At 44.2% G+C, this 22,273-nt stretch overlaps 1 protein-coding gene across 6 annotated transcripts in view; it reads left to right on the top strand.

Annotated features, from left to right (window-relative positions):
* The window catches only part of VLDLR (very low density lipoprotein receptor), a 31,966-nt gene that overhangs the window by 1,980 nt on the left and 7,713 nt on the right, over nt 1–22,273 (top strand). For 2 of the 6 annotated variants that reach the window (XM_027105764.1, XM_027105766.1), the window contains exons 2-11: nt 10,680–10,799; nt 15,108–15,230; nt 16,620–16,742; nt 18,406–18,777; nt 18,880–19,002; nt 19,093–19,215; nt 19,650–19,769; nt 19,874–19,999; nt 20,506–20,677; nt 21,360–21,578. In XM_027105764.1, coding sequence (XP_026961565.1) covers nt 10,680–10,799; nt 15,108–15,230; nt 16,620–16,742; nt 18,406–18,777; nt 18,880–19,002; nt 19,093–19,215; nt 19,650–19,769; nt 19,874–19,999; nt 20,506–20,677; nt 21,360–21,578 — 1,621 coding nt within the window. Of the gene's footprint in view, nt 1–2,796; nt 3,376–10,679; nt 10,800–15,107; nt 15,231–16,619; nt 16,743–18,405; nt 18,778–18,879; nt 19,003–19,092; nt 19,216–19,649; nt 19,770–19,873; nt 20,000–20,505; nt 20,678–21,359; nt 21,579–22,273 lie in introns of those variants that run through there. The other 4 variants (XM_027105769.1, XM_027105770.1, XM_027105765.1 and 1 more) reach the window with 3 other exon arrangements.

Raw genomic sequence — 22,273 nt, forward strand, 5'->3', positions numbered from 1 at the left:
AAGGGAACGTGAAAAACTGACAGGCTCCAATGGACTGTTCTCGCAAATGCTTTCCCCTGCCTGGACTCCTTGAAAAACGGCGAGTGTCTAGTGAAGATGACCCCTGATGTGTAACCAAACTAAGAGATTGGAAAAGCCCTGAAAAGTTTTCAGACTCTAACATTAATCATTAATGGTTGAGCAATACTAACTTATTAAACGATTGCTCAGAGTAGTGCCATGGCTTACATTACACCTTTCATATCATTTCAAAAGACTCCGATATACCAGAAACCACTGATGACTGTCCAGAAAGGTGGGAGAGAAGATTCGTTTTTGCTGCGTTCTTTTCATATTCTTTTAATTTAATGTAAAATAACTTTCCACTGGAGGTTAACTTTATCCTATAGAACGCTATGAATGCACCTAAATTGTCGAAATAGTTAGTCGAAGCCATATGTTCACCTTGTATCAGGTAGGTGAGCCTCCCTTTTGCTCCCCTAGGTCACATGTGAAATATGTGACAGGCCATGAACAGCGGAAAACAGAAGCCCACGTAAGACTTAAATTCTTCGAAGGAAAGGAGACACATCCTTTCTGAGCTGGAGGAAATTGGGGGTTGGCTGAGGTAGGTATTGACCCTAAGCTAACCCAGGCTGGCTCCTGTCTGAAGTTCAAAGCCCCAAGGCATACGGACTGACTTTCTGGCCCTGGTCTTCTACACTCTGCCCATACACACGCATGATGCTGGTCTAAAATACTCTAGGACAGGGCACGTGTGCTTTAAGACTCTGCCGAGGAACTTAAGTCAGGCTAACAAGAGAAATTAAAATTCAGTAATGGAGCGTACCTGATGGAAAAAAATCCCTGGGAGTTCCAGGACATTTTCCTCCAGCCTAGGTAGTCAAGATTAGGATCTGGGGTACTATATATTCATTAAGGCCAGAGCCTAGAAGAACCAGGGTTTTGTGAGAGCTATTCAGATATGGCTAGCCACCAACAAAAGAGTCAACGGAACTTCTCCTCTTGTGGGGAGTGGGTTGGTGAAATTGGCAGTACCTGGAGGGACAGGAGACCGGAGGGCAGAGGGAAAATAAACCTGACTTATCCAGATAGCACCAAGAGGAGCTATGACAATAATCGTAATCCTCATCTAGATCAAAGAATGAGCATGTGAGCAGGGACTCTTTAAAGGAGGGTCACCAGTCAGTCCTTCATTGGCAATGACGGCTGCCCGTGGTCTGGAGCAGCATTGCTCCCCAGATCGCCCCTTTGCCCAATTCACGTGACATTTCGCTATGTACTTGCCCTGGCTCATTTTGGTTCTTTGCTCAAATTGTTTGGAGTCCCTAGATACCTAAAGCATGTATAAAGGCCAAGTTCAGTAGAACTGCCAAATGTTAGGACTTCAGTATAACCATACTGTATATTTTAATTATAGCAGCCTCCGTGCTCAAAAGAAGTGCTTCTGCCTTTTATAAAATTGGATACCCATAAACCCAATCTCACTTGAGTAGTTTTGTTACAGTTCTAGGAGAGGTGAAAAATAGTCACAAGCCCCTTCTGTTCCAGGAGGAATGTCAAACTGATCAGACTTAGCAAGAACTCCTAGAGTAGAGCACAACCAGAAGCTCAAGGGAACAGCCCCCAGCCGTAGGGCTTCGGGTTTTGGTCCAGAGACCAGAAGACCTGGAGCACCACATAGAAATGTAGATATTAGCTATTTAGACCATTTTCTAGTTCTTACAGAATGTGAATAAAGTTGTCCCTCTCTAGAGGGAATAGTGATCAAATTTAGGTGGTCATCTATACAATTTCGAGTCATAATTGAATTTACTTTGGATACTGACCTTTCTTTGGAAAGCCACCTTCACATTACTAGTCTATAAAAAATTAAATCCCTCAAAGGACTATGATAAGCTCTATAATGAAGCTTATGATAAAAGTTCCTGCCTTAGAAGCATTTCTCAGGGTGGGCTAATACGGCTGCTCTCCAGGTAGTTACGTGATAGACTCAACATTGCTTCGTTTGTTCCCGACTGTGCTTAAGCCACAGCACGGAGACTGCTTTCAGGAGAAAGAGTCCAAGAATACTTGGGGCAGAGATGGAGGAGATGTACCTGTTGAGCAGAAGTAAGTGGTCCGGGGGCAGTGTTCTGGCCCACCTAAAGAGTTGTTGGCTAGGAAATCTGAAGACTGATAGCTTTTCGTAGGACTTAAAGACAGAGGAATGGCTTAGCTCTAGGAGAATCTGGCTTTGTAAAGGACGATTACCTCAGTTTCACTCTGCATTTTTTCAGTCCGAATTGGTGTCTCTGCTAAGCTTTTCTGTTGGTTTTCGATAAAAATTCTAAACATTGTTAACACTGCCTAGTTAGATACACTAGATGCACTGCAGGGACTAAATGAGATGGCAGGTGATACCTTAAACTTAGCACACGTTGCCCTTCATGCGAAGTTTCCTAGAAAAGTTTGGGCCTGATGGCTAGATGGTGGCTCTAAATTAACAAGAGAATGCCTGCCAGGTGCTGGGAGAATAAATACAGCGATTCTGCTAGAAGTGGCTTAATATCTGCTTAGAGATCCTTTGTCCACTTTGTATTTTAAAGATGCTGCATGGGTGGTCGGAGCAGGGAAAGGGCATTCATGGCCCTGTATTTAAGAGAGAACTTTGGGGGCAGAAACTATAAGATAGGACCATGGTTGTGGGAGAGGGAGGGGTGGGCTATCGGGTCGGGCTTGTAATTTGCCAAACAAGGGAGGCGATAAAACCCTTGGTGATAGACAACGTTTGCAAGTTACATCGTGTGTTATAATTCTTCCCCCAGATACTATGAGTAAATAAGGTTCTTTTATAGACTGCCTCCAATCTTTAGTTTTCTTAAGGTACCTTTCCAAGGTCTGAGCTACTAACTGATCTGTAGGTTCCCTAAGTAGGTGGTAGCTTGATGCCAGCATCCTTTGTACCTCTGCTCAAAAGCACTTGACTTCCATTTACTGAGTGCCCACCACATGCCATATAGCACGAGGCATAGGCGACACAGCGACCAAGAAGTTGGGCTCTTCCTTCATGACATTTAGTGTAGTGGGAAAGTCAAACCAGGAAATCAGTGATCCAAAGACAGCCTGGAATAGAAGCTCTGGATGGGAGCGAGTGGTCAGTGGTCAAGACTTAATCATAAAAGAGGCAGGTAGCAGCTGAAGATTGCTGGAGGTCCCACGCACCACATGGGTTACAGCTTATGAAGATTTCTCAAAGCTCACCGAGAACTTAGACTCTCACGTGACAAAGCCAGGAATTAGTCCATCTCTGCAGATGATCCTACAAAGGTGACAGCACTCAATCAACAATGGATGGCTGCCAACGTTACCAAAGAGCGCTAAAATCCGTCAGAGGTAAAAGCCCCGAAATTTCTAACTTTACCAGTGAGCCCTGCGTGCCGGAACCTCTCTCCTCACGTGGAAACGAGGCTAACGGACCCACACTGACACACTCATTCTGATATGTAAGTGCAGGAAAGTGCTCTGTTTTTAAATGATAAAGTTTCTGAAGATGAGGTGAAAGTACCTCGTAGGCATTGAGAACTGTGGCCTTTGTAACCTAAGAGTCTTTCAAAGTATGCTAACTAGTGAAACAACTGCTCATACTTGGTTTCAAGTTCAGAAAACCTGGGAAGAAGGCTTTGGGAAAAAAATCTGTAGTTCAGACCAACTTCATTAGTGAACTAACAAATCAACGGATGGCACTCGCTAGTGCCTAAAAAAATTTTAGACGTCAGGCACCCGGTCCCAACTTACAAAGACACATTCCAGGCCCTGCCATAGGGGATCTCCGCTGGTAGAGATGGAAACACGTAGGTGAGCACATCTCAGTATGTGACGGCTCTGTGACAGGCACAGGAGACAGTGAGAAAGCAGCCAGACCACACCTAATTGGTCAAGAAAGCAATTGAGGGGCTCGTTCAAGGATGACATTTGAATGGGTGGTAAGCAATAGGAAGAAGCCGGGGGAAATGGGTAGGAAACTAGACTCAATCCTAGAGCCCGTGAGAAGCCTGCAAGTGATCCCATCCCTGGTACCCTGGGCCATTCTTGGCTGCCTGATTCACCGTGTTGATGTGGATAGAGAACATGGCAGCCTGGAGGCAGAGGAACAAGAGACAAATTTAGATCAAGTGAGAGATGAGTGCTTGGACATGCCCAGGACTTGATGGCAAAATGTCAGAGGAGAAGAATCTAGGCTCACGGTTGGACTACTGATTTGGAGTGAGTGGTGGGTCAGTCAAAGATCAGGCACGTGGGGATGGGAAGACAGATTTTAGAAGAACCTCTTTACCGTGTACGCCTATTAAGATATCCAAGCAGATTTTACCTAATGGCACAAAGGTCGTCATCATAATCTCTGTTGTTCGATTGGCAGTTGTCACCTATGTCCATTCAGTGATGCACACGACTTATGGGGTGAGTACTATAGAGTCCAGCCCTGAGAATGAAGTAGTCACCCGCATTGTGGGTAGAATCTTAGCCTCCTGACCTTCCCGCAGTGGTTTCAGAGTGTGGTCAGGGACCAGCTAGGTCAACAGCCTCCGGGAACTCAATAGAAATGCAAACTTGGGCCCCGTGCTAGACCTACAAAGTCAGAATCTCTGGTGAGGGGGCAGCATTGTTTTAGTAAGTCCTTCAGGGGGTTCTGATACAAACTCGATCTTGAGAACCACTGACTTTTACCACCCACAAAACTAATAACTTCCCAAATATATCAGGAGGGCCTTAGCTCTTTCTAGACAAGAAGACCAAGCATTATAGTCCTTCTAGGAAAAGACCTGCTAGGGATACTGAGGCAGCAGTTTTTAAAAATCAAAACGGGGATGGGAGGGTGGCCTCTATCTCAACAATAAGGCTGTGTTAGGACAGTGACATCCTGACAAGTGATAGTACCTAATTCTGGATTAATTTAAACTGACACTACTACCCACATCACAAGTCAGCAGAATATTCTGGAAGGAAGTGGTCCTGAGTCAGGTGCTCTAGTTGGTATGCGTGCTCAATCACGTGGTATCTGGAGCCAGACTGCCTGAGTTCAAATTCTAGTTCTGCCCAAGGTGGTCGTGGGCAAATACTGTCCTCCCTTCCCCAAACAGGTTCCCTGGTATGTAAAAGGGGAACAGTAGCGCTGACTGTGTAGGATTGAGAATTAAATCAATTAAGAAACTGAGGTCTTAGAACAGTGTTTGGCTAAGAATAAAAATTAAGTTATTTATCCATGATTCTCAAGATCATCTCAATCTGATGTAAATGGGAAAACTGACAATTGAACTGTAGGATTGAGTGAGTCAGGATTAACCCAAGTATTTCACAGTTTTTAGTTGGCCCCCGCCTGGTTCTCACAAGGCTTGAGAGGCTGTCTGTAAGGCCAGAATACAGCTCAGTCCCTCATCCTCAGTTCCTCTTACTAACCTTCTTCCCTTGTAGGAAAACTTCTTTGCTGACTTGAAAAGCTGCTTGTCCTAAAAGGAGTTTTAGCCTATGAATAGAAAGATTGGCGTTCAAGTGGCAAGCAGTAGGAATGAGCTGGACTAAAAATAAATGCCCTTGGCAGCCCCAGAAGTGCCAAAACAAATGGACTGAACAAAATTCCAGGAGATGATAACACCCGTACACTCAAGCAAATGGGAGGGCTGTGAAAGATGTGAACACTTGGCCTTGCTAGTCCCAGCAGTGTGGCAGCCGCAGCCCCTCTGTGCAGGCTGAAGTTCATGTCTGAGCCTGACACGCAGAAACATCTTACTGTGGGCATCCCTTCTGGAGCACTCCTGCAAAGGTGCCACTCGGAGCCCTACAGGGAACTTCGTAGCCCACTTGGAAGGCTTGGTATTTACCGTAAGATCTATGCAGTTGTTTTTTGTTTTTTTTTTTTAACTGAAGCTTACGTACTGTTCTTCCATGTTAACCGTTGCAGGGACAATTAGACAACAACGGCAGGCTGACTTCTAAATGCATTAAAACCCCTGAGTTGCTTGGAGCCAGTGAACTGCCAACATGTCTGTGTAGCAACGTTAACTATTTAGGTAAGCAAGGCTCCTGGGACATGGGTGCCTTGAAGTAAGTTTGCAGAGTCTGATATCAACTGTGTAAGCGCAGAATTAGTGAGGAAATCTTCAACGCTTCTGGGCCTTCAGTCATTCGTTACAAGTGTAAACAGCCGTGCAGACGACTAGGTACAAGTGACTTCCAACCCCCTGGCCCAAAGGGGTAGGGGTATTCATCCTAAGTATTAGAGCTGAAAGGAAACCCAGATCTAGTCCAACCGTTTGATTTCTTAAAGTTATGGAACGCTTTTCAAATCCTTACACAAAACTCCAATGTTGAAAAGAAATGCTGGTTGAAACAGAGGCGGAATACCCAGGTTCCCTGCTGTCGTAGCCTTTCCCCTGACTGCAGCCACCCCGATGCTACCAAGGCATTCCTGTGAACCCCGTGACTTTGAGGAACCCGCTAAAAATCACATTGACTCCGACTTTTCACCCTTCTGAGCAGATAGACCCTGGGTTGTAGGATGCCGAGCGCTTCTACTTGTAATTTATTTTCTGAGGCATCATTGGCTTTAGCTTAGCCTAAGCATTGAAAGGACCCTGGGTGTCGATCATTTCAAGCTCACCCTGTTCTCTTTATGAAAGTATAATGCTGAACTTGAGACTTAACTGTCACGGATGGAAATAGACTACAGGCCCACAATCCTGTAATCCCCCAAAGCTTTGCAAACCGAAAGCTTAATTCATTTGGTGTTTTCGATTCTTTTGGAGCTCTGTACGGCAGCATTCCCAGGTAGGCACCACGGGTGTAAAGGGAGAATCTTCCTGAAACTTGGGCAGAAAACCCACCATGCTGCAGTCAGGTGGCTGAGCTCTCCCCGCTCTGCACGATACAGGGGATTAAACAGAACTAGGGAGTCCTTTCTACCCAGGAGCAATCTTTCAAAACAAGGTGCTTAGGAAACTTAAGAAACCGAGGCGCGGCCATAGAGCTTAGGGTCTTTCTTCTCTTCTCTTTAAAGAAAGAGCCCTTTATAAAGCCAGCTAGCTTTACCCACCCCCCACTCCCACCACTCTCCTCTTTTAAAGAAGCAGGGATGGTTTGTTAGCAGCTACTCCATTCCTAACGCCATTGTGCTCCTTTCTTAACGGAGAGCCGTGTGTGTCATGGTAAAACAGCTTTATGACCATCGGGCAGAAGCTTGGGTGAAGTGGAAACGTCTGAGATAAGAGGTGGAAATTAAACTCCTTTTTGTCTTGAGATATTGGAATAAACACTAAGGAAATGCCCGTGTCTGTCCTGAGCCCGCTCAACAGCGACTCTTAAAGCAGCATTGCTGGGATTTTAACCCAGCATTTATGACTGTTGATTTCCTGTGTGTTACAGTTACATTCAGAGAGCTTCCTTAAGGTGACAGTGGACTAAACACCAGCCTTAGGCTACTGTGCGCCCATAGTTAATCCCAGGCCAGCTTGAGTGTCTGTAAAATCTGTAGTTACAATCAAGGCTCGTTGTTAAAGAGATCTGCCAGGTACCTAACCCCAAGTGGAAAACCATCATCTGACGCCTACTTTTTTTTTTTTTTTCTGACGCCTACTTTTAAGTCCCTGTCCAAGTCGGATTATATGGTTACCATTCTGACAGCATAGATATCAACGTCGATGTTTTTGTCTCATTTTGACCAAACAACTAAAACCTTTGGTAACTAACACCTTTTAATTGCAACCTGACTTGTCTTTCCAAGTATATGTATATTTCTGTTCTCTGACTATCATAAATTGTTCTTTTTTTTTACTTTCCAAGTAAAGTACTCTAAGTAGATTCTTACCACTCCCACAACAGTCAGAGGTCATGGGGATAAAGAACTACAGACAGTGGGCCCTGGAACAGATAACCCCAGCATTGAGAATATTAAGACTATATCGAGACTCCAGTGATAAAAGGGGGAGGGTGAGAGGCAGCCAGGTACTTCATACTTGGTTTCGCGGTATAAAAACTAGCGTGCGATGCTTCCTGACAGCCTCTACCCTCTCCTTGTTCCCCCTTCTTATGCCCAGTAAAATATTTGTGGATTGAATGAATAGTATGAAATACAGGTAGGAAGAGGAGTTCCCTGGTGGCCTAGTGGTTAGGATTCCAGGCTTTCACTGCCATGGCCCGGATTCAATCCCTGGTTGGGGAACATCCCTCAAGCCACGCAGCACGACCAAATAAATAAAAATGGTTAACATGGTAAACTTTAAAAAATGCCGGGGAGGGGGGGGTTGGCCACGCAGGGTGGATTTCCTGGTGGTCCAATGGTTAGGACTCAGCACTCTCACTGCTGGAGCCTCGGTTCAGTCCCTGGTCGGGGAACTAAGATCCTGCAAGCCACGTGGTGTGGCCAAAAAACTAATAATAATTATAAAAAAATAAAATAAAAAATGAACTACAGATAGGAAGTGCCGTTGATTCATCCTGCTTTGTATCTGGGTCCCAGCTTAACTACACTCTTGTGGGCAGAGTGCTACATATAGTTCTTAGACGAGTACATTTAGTACCTAAGTAACCACACACCCATATGGTAAACTAGGACCAGATTTTAATCTCCCTGGGAATTAGCCACAAAGTATAGAATGTTCCCAGACAGTAGGGAGTAGCTGATAGTACGGATGCCAACTAGAGCATTGTGTACATGACACAGGAGTTCCAGTCTGTGCTTGTCACTGTAGCATCTGTTCTTATGCCCACATGCCACAGCTGCAGATGCTGAAAGGTACAGGAAGTCGCAAGGCTTTCTGCTGGGAAGACTTCCCTAAGGAATCTGCATGAACTACGTGGCTCCACTGTTTTTCTCGAATATTTGCAGTGTATTTGCTGTAAGCAACCGCGTCTTTGCCTTTTATCTCGAAGAAATTACGTCCTCCAGAAGGATCGACCTGCTAATGATAGGAAACACCTGAATATCAGCTGTCCCATTCCAGGCAAAAAAAACTAAGTGCCCTACTTCCAAGTATTCATTCATGCCATTATGTGAATTATATTCATACCCTGAGCATAGGAAAACTGAGTTTCAGAAAAATAGAATCCAGGTCTGTGGCTCCCACCTTGCTTTGCTTTTCTCACGTCACTAAGTTAAAAACGATCTCCCTTTGGGTGTGGAGAAAAGCGAACCCTCCTACACCGTTGGTGGGAATGTAACTTGGTACAGCCACTATGGAGAACAGTGTGGCGATTCCTTAAAAAACTAAAGCTAGAACTACCATATGATCCAGCAATCCCACTCCTGAGCATATATCCAGAGAAAACCATAATTCAAAAAGATACATGCACCCCAATGTTCACTGCAGCACTGTTTACAATAGCCAGGACATGGAAGCAACCTAAATGTCCATCGACAGAGGAATGGATAAAAAAGATGTGGTACATATATACAATGGAATATTATTCAGCCATAAAATGAATGAAATAATGCCATTTGCAGCGACATGGATGGACCTAGAGATTGTCATACTAAGTGAAGTAAGCCAGACAAAGGCAAATAGCATATGATACCAATTATATGTGGGATCTAAAAAAGTGATACAAACGAACTTATTTACAAAACAGAAACAGACTCACAGACTTCAAAAATAAACTTATGGTTACCAAAGGGGAAAGGTGCAGGGGGGAAGGGATAAATTAGGAGTTAGGGATTAACATATACACACTACTAGGCATAAAATAGATAATCAACAAGGACCTACTATATAGCACAGGGAACTCTACTCAATATTCTGTAATAACCTATGTGGGAAAAGAATCGGGAAAAGAATCTGAAAAAGAATGAAGATACATACATGTATAGCTGAATCACTTTGCTGTACACCTGAAACTAACGCATTGTAACTCAACTATAATATAAAATAAAAATTAAATTTAAAAAATGATCTCCCTTCACCTCTTAACTGTACCTTCTTCGTGCTTTTTATCTTATCTTGGAGTCATTTTGTAAACATGTCTTTTTCCAGTTAGACCTCCAATTCTGAGATGAGGAAGCATGTATTAAACCTCACGCCTTTTCTAAATATCCTTTACTTTGCTCGTAATAGAAGCATCATTGATGAGTAACAGTATAGAATGTGGACAAGAAATGCCATTAAAAGATCAGGATTTGGCTGCATGATTATAATGACACAAATGAGTTAAAGGAATGGGAGAAATGAGTCCACAGGTGAATCCCCTGCCCTGCCACCTGCAGTCTCTGGGCAATCTACGTTCCTTCTATCTTGGTCTGGCTCCCTTGACCCAAGATTACTATTCCAGCCACCATGCCTAGTTTTCAGGAACCAGAAAGGAATAAAATTAAGGAAACTGGATCCCCTGTGCCTTTGAGGATATTTCCCAGAAGTTGTATATACCATTTCTGCTTACATCCCACTAGCCGGAACTTAGTCCCATGGCTATGCCTCCTGCAAGAGAGGCTGGGGAATCTAGTCTTATCCAGATGGAGTGTGCCCAGCTAAGAACTCAGTTACTGTCAGTCACTGCCCCAAGGCCCATCCAGCTCTGGCCCCTACAGTGTTATGGCCTCTGAGTCTGCAGCTGTCCCTCCAAGAGGACTCCTATCCATGGGTTTCAGGTAACGAGCACCTCTAACTTAGGATCCTTGTGTCCCAGCTTAGCTAAGTGTTCCCTCCTGATTTTAGGAAGAAAAGCCAAATGTGAACCCTCCCAATTCCAGTGCACAAATGGCCGCTGTATTACGCTGCTGTGGAAATGCGATGGGGACGAAGACTGTGCTGATGGCAGTGACGAAAAGAACTGTGGTGAGTAAAGAGCTGGACAGTCTCACCTGCCACCTCACTAGGACGTACACATTGTATTGAAAGATGATGATATTATATCTTAGTGTCTACAAATGTATCGAGATTCTGAAAAATAGAATCCACTCCTAAGAACTGCTTTGAACTCGAGTCCAAAGATTCTATACTTCCTGGTCTGGAGGGATATGATTGTTTGATGTGAAGTTAGCGACTTGAGTATGGAATTTTGAAGATACAGTGGAGTTCCTTTCAAACGATAGACGCGGTTGATCTTAGATCAGACAAAATTTTGGTATAGGAAGCTAGAGGAAGGAAGGGGAGGACCAGAAATAGAGACAGACAGAAGACTGCTTTGAACAGAGTTTCTTTTTTTTTTTTTTTTTTTTTTGCGGTATGCGGGCCTCTCACTGTTGTGGCCTCTCCCGTTGCGGAGCACAGGCTCCGGACGCGCAGGCTCAGTGGCCATGGCTAACGGGCCCAGCCGCTCCGCGGCATGTGGGATCTTCCCAGACCGGAGCACGAACCCGCATCCCCTGCATTGGCAGGCGGACTCTCAACCACTGCGCCACCAGGGAAGCCCCAGACTTTCTTTTTTTAATTCTCAAATGGTTCCGATCCCCAAAAAGCAAGCCGTGGATGGTAAGAAATCCCCTGCAGTTTCAGGAATTAATTAACTCCTGGTATAGAGACTATAAGCCAGCCCAGATCAAAGATCAGATAAGGATTCTTTTTTTAATTCCCTGTCTACAGAGATGCTGATTTTAAAGCACTAGGCAAGATGGAAGACATTCTCTCCCCCAAGAAAATAGGGATACGCCATCATACCCATTGATCAGCATCTATTAAAAGATCATTATGAGGGCTTCCCTGGTGGCGCAGTGGTTAAGAATCCGCCTGCCAATGCAGGGGACACGGGTTCGAGCCCTGGTCCGGGAAGATCCCACATGCCATGGAACAACTAAGCCCGTGCGCCACAACTACTGAAGCCTGAGCGCCTAGAGCCCGTGGTCCACAACGAGAGAAGCCACCGCAATGAGAAGCCCGCGCACCACCACGAAGAGTAGCTCCCGCTCACCGCAACTAGAGAAAGCCCGCACGCAGCAACAAAGACCCAACACAGCCAAAATTAAATTTATAAAAAAAAAAAAAGATCATTATGAGAAATGCCTGTCTTTGCAACCTATATAACCTCTCATTAAGCCAGGACAGCTGAGAACTACATGTCAAGATGGCATTTAGGTACCTTGAATACATGCTGAAGTTTGCTTTATGATCCCTTTGTTCTGTGTTGTAAAACTCTTGAAATAAGGTTGTTCATTAATGTCGGTGATAACATTGCCATTTGCCTTTTAAAAGACGTTACATAATAAGGTAGATAGCTAGTGGGAAGCAGCCACATAGCACAGGGAGATCAGCTCGGTGCTTTGTGACCGCCTGGAGGGGTGGGATAGGGAGTGTGGGAGGGAGGGAGACGCAAGAGGGAGGAGATATGGGAACATATGTATATATATATAACTGATTCCTTTTGTTGTAAAGCAGAAACTAACACACCATTGTAAAGCAATTATACTCCAATAAAGATGTAAAAAAAATCAAAAAAAAATAAAAGACGTTACATAAAGATGTCCACTATACAAACTAAAAATCCAGAAGAAAAATAGAAGCTAAATGTAGATTTTACCAACTGCCATCTTGTTATGCCCTTACCTACTTCATGCATCATTACTAAACTGCTATAGTATAAACATACTGGCAGACAGTCCTGTGCTTGAGCTCTCAGAGCAGCATCATGGATGTCTGCATGCCAATATGTAAATTAGCAGCTCATTTGGAAGCAGAGTAAACCCATGCTGCAATATCAGAAAAGAAGCTTATCTCCAGTCTCAGGACCAAGAATAGTTCTCCAATGTGACACATTTATATCATTTGCATCCTAACACTAAGATTTTAATCTATTCTACGAGATATTGAGTTCCATGCTCTTTCTGGGTTACCGGGGTGATATAATTCTCTCACTAATTTTCTCACTAAAGGACCTCACTCTTGTCCACTGTTCTCGGTGTAAGTAGCCATTCTTCTTCTGTGCTAAACTATATTTGGCAAAACCCATTTGTTTTTTTTTAAGAGAGTAATTATTCTCTCCATGGTGTGAAGTCTTACTTTACCATTTGACTACCTCAGTAGAAACTAACCTGAGTCATTGTAGGGGTCATCGCTGGCTTTTCCTAAAATAGTCTCTGCATAAATCGATTCTAGCCACGTAACAGGAAGGTTTGGAAGAGGTAAGGAGGTAGATGTACCTACAATCAAGATCATGCAAAGTGGGAAAAAGTAAATATATTCTTGGCCAGAATTTGTCTCTGCCTCTCAGATATGAAGGTAGAGAAGGAAAGTGGGAGCTTTGCTCGGGGAAGCTCTAAATGCTTATTTTGAGATGTTCCTCCATGGAAGGGAAAAGCTACACAATTACTTAAAACTTCCAAAGCCAATTCCTGTTTTTCCTGTCCAACCTCTTGATGTTGAACTTGGTTACAGTTTCAGCAGGGCCTTTTCTTTCAAGCATGTCAACTAGCATATTTAGTCAACTTCAGCTTGGATTCTGCAAGCCATGTTCCATCAGTCCTAGTAACTCACTCTTCTACAAGTGTTAGGCTGAACTGATACATCAGTAACTCGGATACCCCAAGAGTGGAACTGGTAGTTCTCTTCCCCGGTGGCACATCTAAATTTCTATCCATCTCTCAAGGCCCAGTTCAAACAGCCTATCTTTACCCTCCCAGTCTGTGCTCAGAATGGAGAGAGAGGAACCCTAGCAATCTATCTGACCCTGTGTATCTTGTTCACTTTGTAGTATAACCAGTCTTTTCTATCCCTGTAACATCTTATACTTCTTAAATTCATAAGGTCTCTTTACAACCATTCCGTACTCTCTCTTTTGCAACTTCTGAAGAGTATCACAGGGTGAATTACAATAACTGACTCTGAGACCCTCTGGCACCTTCCTACATGCTCAGGAGAAGATGGGCCTTGGATATCACTTAAACTGTTAACACTGGCGTTTGAGTATTTCAGTGATTTTAGAAGCAGTTATGAATCTAAAAGGTAATATGGCCTTTCATGTTCCCTTGGCTACACAATTTTAGGAGGTAAATAATCCTTTTCAGATCATCATAATTGATCATCCCATCTTGAGTTCTAGAAATTGACTATCATCACTGTCTCCCCATTAACAATATCTGAGGCTAACCCAGAGCGGCTGAACTCTGAGTGCTGTACCTGGCTTAAACCCCTGACCTGAGGTGGTCCCTTTCATCTTTTCAGCAAATGGTTGGCTTTTAGCTGATTTCCCATTACAGAATATTCGTCAGAGAAGAATGTTTTAAACTGGAAATTCAAGTAGAAAGTATAGGCACACGGGCAAAGAAGAATAGAATCTGAGGATGACCCTAGAATACCCGGCGTGGCTCCTTGTCAGGCCCCTTCTTACTCCCTCACTTCCTCACAGGTAGGACGACCAAGCTGCCTGCTTTGCTTGGCACCGTCCTGGTCAACGCTGAGCTTCCTGGGAAAATTAACACTGTCCCCCTTCTACTGAGATTGTGTCAATTTGGACAACAGATCGCATGGTCTCCCTAATTGAGGAGAAAAGGCTGCCCTAGTAAGAATTAGTAGCAGAACTGATACCTTGTCTAAGGCTATTTAACTCTAGCAGTCAGTTACGGGTGCTGGCAGCTTCCACGGCAGGCTCAGTGACTTTTAGCTGGTGGATGTGAGCCCACCCTTCGGATGCTAAATACAACCTCTCTTATACTCAGGTTTGCGCTTTCTCTGTTTCTTACCCAGTGGGTTCCTCTGCCCCAATAGACCTGTAGGGGTGACAGTATTCAGTACTGGAGCTGGGTCTTCTGCCTCTGCACTAAACCCATGTGTTGTTACAAGATGCCGCTAGAACAGTTATACTATGATCCAGTCGTTTGTTAAACTTGAATGACTTGGAAGAAATGCGTGAAAAGAACAAAATTATTACTTAATCTCAACGTTATCAAGCAGGCAAGAAGTTCATTATAAGGGATCCCTTCACCTCAGTGTCCTCTAAGTCTCTCAAATGATCACCTTCCTCCTCTGAGGAAAAAGAAAAAAAAAAAAAAAAGATTTTTCTAAGATTCTCCAGGATATTGGCAGTTGAGTGCTAACTGACTCAGATTTATTTTTTAGAGTAAAACACATCCAAATGCAGTGGTACCCCCAGTGGGAATGTAGGGCTCTTGGGTGAGTGACTTCAACTTTAACCCTGCAAATCAACTTTCGTAGTGAAGAAGACGTGTGCCGAGTCTGACTTTGTGTGCAACAACGGCCAGTGTGTTCCCAGCCGATGGCAGTGTGACGGGGACCCCGACTGCGAAGATGGTTCTGATGAAAGCCCAGAGCAGTGCCGTGAGTGTGACTTGCTTTGGACTTGAACTTTTCCAGGCTGTTCCGTGTCTCATAGCTCTAAGTATTGTATAATCTAAAACTTGATTAGTTTTCCTTGGCCTCCCTTAAAGTTAGGCCAGTTGACTCCGAGGTCAGTCAAATCATTAACAGCCAATCTTTAAAAACATTAAAGAATGCTCTTCCTAGTCTAACAAGACTGACGTTCTCTTGGGTAGCTTCGCTATTGAACATTTAAGACTGAAGCCAGAAGATTCAAGAACTCCTTGACTAGGTGCATAGATTTCAAATGTTTGATGATAATGACTCTGAGTGGATGGTACTCTGGTCCTGGAAGCTAAGTCAAGATGTGAGGGTCCCCCCGTGGGCCACGTGTAAGCTTTTAGGTGCACAGCTTCTCATGTTGTGAAAAAAAAATCTGTTACCGAAGGGGTAAGGTGACTAGGAATAGGATGATAGAGCAATTCTTAAGAAACATGTAACGTAAAGTTATTAAAGTAGGGAGCTTACAGCTTGTTCTTAAATAAGAGAAACTTCATAGGTATGCAAATACGTGTGTATCCTCAAGCTGATATTCAGGAAAAAGTCTATGAGATCATAGAGGAAGATGATTTGGGACAGTTAAATTAGAATCATTTGCATGTCCTGGTGAAGAAAGTCTCGGTGTTCCTTTTAAGGCAGTAGAGGCCTGTTAAAGCACTAAAAGTGGAAGTCTAACATGAACAAAGTTTAGGTCTGGAATCAAGCAGAAAGGAAGGGATGTGTGTTAATTTCAGTTTTCCAGGCAAGAAGTAAGGGAAGTTATATGAGCATTGGCCAAGGGAGGTGAGTTACCATAGGTGAAGACAGGTTCCATGAAGATTCAGCCCAAGTTTTAGTGGGGGATGACCCCATAAAGTCAAGAATTAGGGGGTGTCCCTACTTTGCAAGATGTCAGTGGAAAAGAGGTTGTGAAGGAGGTCTGTGAAGGAATCCAGGCAAAGGAAGACTTCATAGGTGATAGAGCATCTGGCTTTTAATGAAGTTGGGATTAGGTTGCCAGTATCTGGGTCTGTCACTTGATACCCAGCAGATAAATAACGGTCAAGGAGCAGGCCAGCCAATGAACGTAACCACGCCAAGTAAAACAAAAGCCAGGACTGCGCACACCGCGGAACCTTGACGGAGTAGCACGGTCAAGGCTCTCCGGTGGACTGCCAGGTAGCCTAGGTTGGCATGGCTTCCGAGACATGGAGTTGTCGAAGGATCTGCCCAGGCTTCAGCTAGTAAGTCGAATTTCACCCGTGTGCCCGGCCACTGAGTTACAGATGTCACCACTTCCAGGCAGCACAGGAGCAGCAGCTTTGCACTCATGAGTTTGGAGGCTCTTTTGAGACTGTATATCATCAACAGATATGAGAACATGCCGCATAAGTGAAATCAGCTGTGGTGCCCGTTCCACTCAGTGTATCCCAGTGTCCTGGAGATGTGATGGTGAAAATGATTGTGACAGTGGAGAAGATGAAGAAAACTGTGGTAAGAAGATCAGTGTTGAGTGGCTTATCCCAAAGACCCTTTTGCTCAAAGAAGGGTGGGCATGAAGGTGCAGTTGACTTGCCTTTTAATGACCTCACTCTCTGCTCTACTACTTGTCCTTCTTAAGTGCCCTCAAACTCTGAGAGAAGTTCGCATGGTAACTGACCATTGCTTGCTTGGGTGTTTCTTCTAGGCAAATAGAAATAAGAAGGTAAGTCATCCGAGGCACTTCCATGTAGAAGTAGCTCAGTGAAGCCGCAATTCTGTGGACTCTTGTCTCAGCCAGGACAGTAACTCGTGGGCCTTCCTCACTTGGGCTCAATCAAGCTAGAAAGGGACTAGGGCCAGCGAACACATCCCTAGGTCGAAAATTGGATCTGCTTAGTGGAATAAACTACTGGAGTCTCACCCAAGCATTTCTCAGTCCCCAAACTAGTTTTTCTTTTAACCTTTCCAAAAGTTAAACTGGCACAGAAGTAGGAATTAATATCTTGCTGGCAGATACCCAAAGATAACTCTACCCAACCGGTGGTACCTTTGTCTCCTATCACACAGTTCCTGCCTGTAAAAGCGAACTCTGTTTCCTAGCCTTTCATGTTTCTGCTCTTGGAAAATATGTAATAAAATGCTCAATGTTAAAGGTGAGGCCCTGGGAAAATCTCTAGGTTAAACAAACATTGCGTTGAATGTTCTTTCAAGCTACCGCCCTTTTTATAGGGCCTCCTGAGACTGACAAGCACAGGCCTCTTGATGCAGTAAGTGTACAATGAGCTGAGGGTACTTGTAGCTGAAACACCAGTCTTGCGCGTAGAAGTCACCTCCTGAGGTCATTACCACTGCACCTAGTCCAATGAGTTTTGGCATTTAATCCTAGAACTGAGCTTTATGGATTGGTAAGCTGTGGCGCTGCCACACGTTTCCCTCTGAAATCCAGACTTTGCTTCCCAAGAGAGTCGTGGTCTCCACCCCAATCACCACCAATTATTGACCTTAATTAATTTGGCAGGAATTTGAGTCAAAGTACAAACTGGCTAGTCTGACTAGCTTATCGTTATTATTGCACCTGGCTGCTAGATTGCGGTTCTAGCCCCAGAAGTGACTTTCTAAAACTTGAAAGTATTGAAGACCTGTTATTCCTGATCCTGGTTGGAAAGACCAAAAGAGAAGGAACCGTGTATGGTGTTATAATACATGCGGGCTACTTTTTGGTGATGGTGTCATAATGCTTATTATGAGTGAATGTTTGCTTATGTACCTGATGCATGATAATCTCATCTCATGATATGTGGCCTGGCCTGATGAGCAGTATATCCATTTAAAGATAACTCATGTCTGCCTTCCCCAATGAAGTCTCTTGTGACAGTTTAAGTTATTAATCACTGTCCCTTTAAGATGCATCTCATCTCAAATTAACTTCTAGTCTTCAACTCTTTTCTCGGTTCTACATTTCTCTTCGTATTCAAATGTCCTAGCATCTCTTACGTGGTAAGACTGTTTCCTAGTATTCTGGGAACTGCCTATTGATATAATCTGACTTTAGCTTTTAAGTTAGGCAAGAAAGCTTGGATTCATGATCCATGATCTGCATGTTAGATTTTGGGACAAGATGCTTGAAAGGACAGGTCTGGATGCATTTTCAGTGGGGCGTCCTCTCTCTCAACAGGCAACGTAACGTGCAGCCCTGATGAGTTCACTTGCTCCAGTGGCCGCTGCATCTCCAGGAATTTCGTGTGCAATGGCCAGGATGACTGTAGCGACGGCAGCGACGAGCTTGACTGCACCCCACCCACCTGCGGGGCCCACGAGTTCCAGTGCAGCACCTCCTCCTGCATCCCCATCAGCTGGGTGTGCGATGACGACGCAGACTGCTCGGACCAGTCGGATGAGTCCCTCGAGCAGTGCGGCCGCCAGCCAGTGATCCACACCAAGTGCCCAGCCAGCGAGATCCAGTGCGGCTCTGGCGAGTGCATCCACAAGAAGTGGCGATGTGACGGGGATCCTGACTGCAAGGATGGCAGCGATGAGGTCAACTGTCGTAAGTAGCTTTCCTATCAGTACGGCACGTTCGGTTCTCTCCCACGTATCAACCAGGGACGCTTTGGCTGGCTTCATCCCCTGCCGTTCCCTCCCGCTGTAGCTTCCCGAACCTGCCAACCTGACCAGTTTGAGTGCGAGGATGGTAGCTGCATCCACGGCAGCAGGCAGTGCAACGGCATCCGAGACTGCGTCGACGGTTCTGATGAAGTCAACTGCAAAAATGGTAAAGGGTCCCTAGGTGTGGGGTGTTAGTCAAAGGACTGCTCTGATCAGACCCACGAATGGAATCTCTCTTCTGTGTTTCTCTTTGTAGTCAATCAGTGCTTGGGCCCCGGGAAATTCAAGTGCAGAAGCGGGGAATGCATAGATATCAGTAAAGTGTGTAACCAGGAGCAGGACTGCAGGGACTGGAGTGATGAGCCCCTGAAAGAATGTCGTAAGTGAAGGGGTTGCTTGAGGACAGATTTGGGAAGGTTAATTAGACCCGGCAGAGCTGATGCGGTTCCGAGCCTGCCTAATGCCTGGGTAAACTACTTTGATGAACTAGGTTCAGTTGTTGGGCTTAAAAGTGAAATTTTATGACTTAGAAGTAGTGACAAAGTAGTTCCTAGTTTCACCCCCTTCAAGGTAACCAATCAGCAATAGAGAAACTTGACTAAATACTGCTTAACTAACTGGTAACGTGCCAAGGAGATTGGGTTTACTCTTCCCCCAATACACGCTGAGATGCATATCTATAAGACGGATAATTAGATCCTAGAAAAATCATGGGCTTGACCAGACTATCTAGACAAACAGCCTGGATTTTAAATGTTAATAGGACAAATATCAGTTGGAGTGTTGAGTTACTCTACTACTTTTTGATTTCAGATGTAAATGAATGCTTGGTTAATAATGGCGGATGCTCCCATATCTGCAAAGACCTAGTGATAGGCTACGAATGTGACTGTGCAGCTGGGTTTGAACTGATAGATAGGAAAACCTGTGGAGGTGAGTTGAAGAACAGAGCCCAAGCCCCGGGGGTGATGGGAAAGGTCTGTAGATCTCCGTAGGTTATCTAGGAACAGCAAGACTAACTCTAATTTCCCTCCTAGATATTGACGAATGCCAAAATCCGGGAATCTGCAGTCAAATTTGTATCAACTTAAAAGGCGGTTACAAGTGTGAATGTAGTCGTGGCTATCAAATGGATCTTGCCACTGGCGTGTGCAAGGCAGTAGGTAAATGGACTTGGACTGGTGTTGCTCTGGTACCTTTCTGAGTACGTGATTACGAAAGGTACAGCCAGTGACTACAACAGTCAAACGAAATATAAAATTTAAAAAGTACTTGAGAGCAATGGTACTGAACGCACAGTGCAATATCATAGGCTAAATAGCAAATTGTTGCCCCAGACTCCTGCCTTGGTCAGTTCCTTTTGCATATGGTGCCTTGAATATCTACTTACTCTCTGCTTCCAGAACTTGAGTGCCATTCAAATAATTCAAATAAGTAACTTATCATCGGCCGCCCTCTTACTGAATGCTGTGACTCCAGGGCTGTCTTCTTAAACCGTAGGAAGTGCTGAAGTGCTTGCAGGTCCCAGGGCATGGACTTCAGCAAGAGTACTCCTGAGGTGTTCAGCAGTGCCCTCACTTTTTAAGTGCTCCTCTGTTGGGAGGAGGGGGCTTGGAAGGACGTTGCCTTTTTACAGCAAAACTAAATTAACCTGACTCCTGTCTTGCAGGCAAAGAGCCAAGTCTGATCTTCACTAATAGACGGGACATCAGGAAGATTGGCTTGGAGAGGAAAGAATATATCCAACTAGTTGAACAGCTGAGAAACACTGTGGCTCTCGATGCTGACATTGCTGCTCAGAAACTATTCTGGGCTGATCTAAGCCAAAAGGCCATCTTCAGGTAACTTTCAGTTCTTGGTGTCTTCACCTAAGTCATTGTCACTGGCCTTTGGGAAGGTTTGGAGGAATTTCTCTTGTGTCTTGCTCCAATCTAGCATCTAACTAGTTGGGAATAATAATTCTAAACACTGATTCTTTATTAAATTACTGTCAGTTCCTCATTAGAAACTAACAATCGCCTATAAAAGATGGCTACAACTATAAGATTATAACAGACAACATCTTAATTTTTCCAATTTTCCTCCCTTTCTCTCCAGTTAGTTGAGAACTGTTCATAGTTGCTACAAATAGAAATGGTAGTGATAGCTTTTTCTTAACGGCAACTATAGAAACTCAGGTGATGGTTACTGAAACAAATAGCTTCACTTAGAAGTGTGGTGTTCTTGCATGTAGAGTACAGGCCAACAACGAGATAACCTACAGTATTGTTTAGAATCAGTATAGCTTCACTTAGAAGTGTGGTGTTCTTGCATGTAGAGTACAGACCAACAATGAGATAACCTACAGTATTGTTTAGGATCAGTAAGCAAAATGGTGACATAATTTGAGTGGTGAGCTGAGCTATGGGGTTTGCTAGAGTTCTTTCCGAACAAAGTTGTTGACCATTTTGTGAGCAGAAAGTCCATTCTCCAGGCTCCGATGGTGTCAAACTCTTAAATTTCTTGTGACCTATTCTGTTTCAGTGCCTCAATTGATGACAAGGTTGGTAGACATGTTAAAATGATCGACAATGTCTATAATCCTGCAGCCATTGCTGTTGATTGGGTGTACAAGACCATCTACTGGACTGATGCGGCTTCTAAGACTATTTCAGTAGCTACCCTAGATGGAACCAAGAGGAAGTTCCTGTTTAACTCTGACTTGCGAGAGCCTGCCTCCATAGCTGTGGACCCGTTGTCTGGGTTTGTATTCTGTGTTTTTCATCACGTAGCTTTCGGATGCTATCTGCATAGGTCAGGAGCTTTCCTCATGCCTAAAGCAGTACTTAAATCCCAAGACTTAGCAGCTCCCCACAACAAAGAATCATCCAGTCCAAGATGTCAGTGGTGCCACTGTTGAGCAACCCGGGGATGGCCTCATCTATACGACAGGCCCTCCCTGAGCAGATGACTTCTGGTTCACATTAGTGGAACAACATTTCTGATTTGAGGTACACCAAAAGCTGTATCTAAACCCTTATGCCCACCCAGCTTCTATGCAAGTGATTTTTTTTAATTGAAGTATAGTTGATTTACAATGTTGTGTTAATTTCTGCTGCACAGCAAAGTGATTCAGTTATACATATATACATTCTTTTCCATATTCTTTTCCATTATGGTTTATCACAGGATATTGAATATAGTTCTCTATGCTATACAGTAGGACCTTGTTGTTTATCCATTCTATGTGCAATAGTTTGCATCTGATAACCCCAAACTCCCAATCTATCCTTCCCTCACCCCTGCTTCCCCTTGGCAACCACAAGTCTGTTCTCTATGTCTGTGAGTCTGTTTCTCTTTCATAGATAAGTTTGTGTCGCTATGCAAATGATTTTTAATTTCTGTCTGAACACTTTATCAGGTCAGCTCTGGATGATCCAACCTAAGTAGTAGCATGA

This window comes from Aethalodelphis obliquidens, unplaced genomic scaffold, assembly GCF_003676395.1.
Source record: "Aethalodelphis obliquidens isolate GAN/ISIS:26980383/991018 unplaced genomic scaffold, ASM367639v1 scaffold7, whole genome shotgun sequence".
Classification (NCBI taxonomy): Eukaryota; Metazoa; Chordata; class Mammalia; order Artiodactyla; family Delphinidae; genus Aethalodelphis; species Aethalodelphis obliquidens.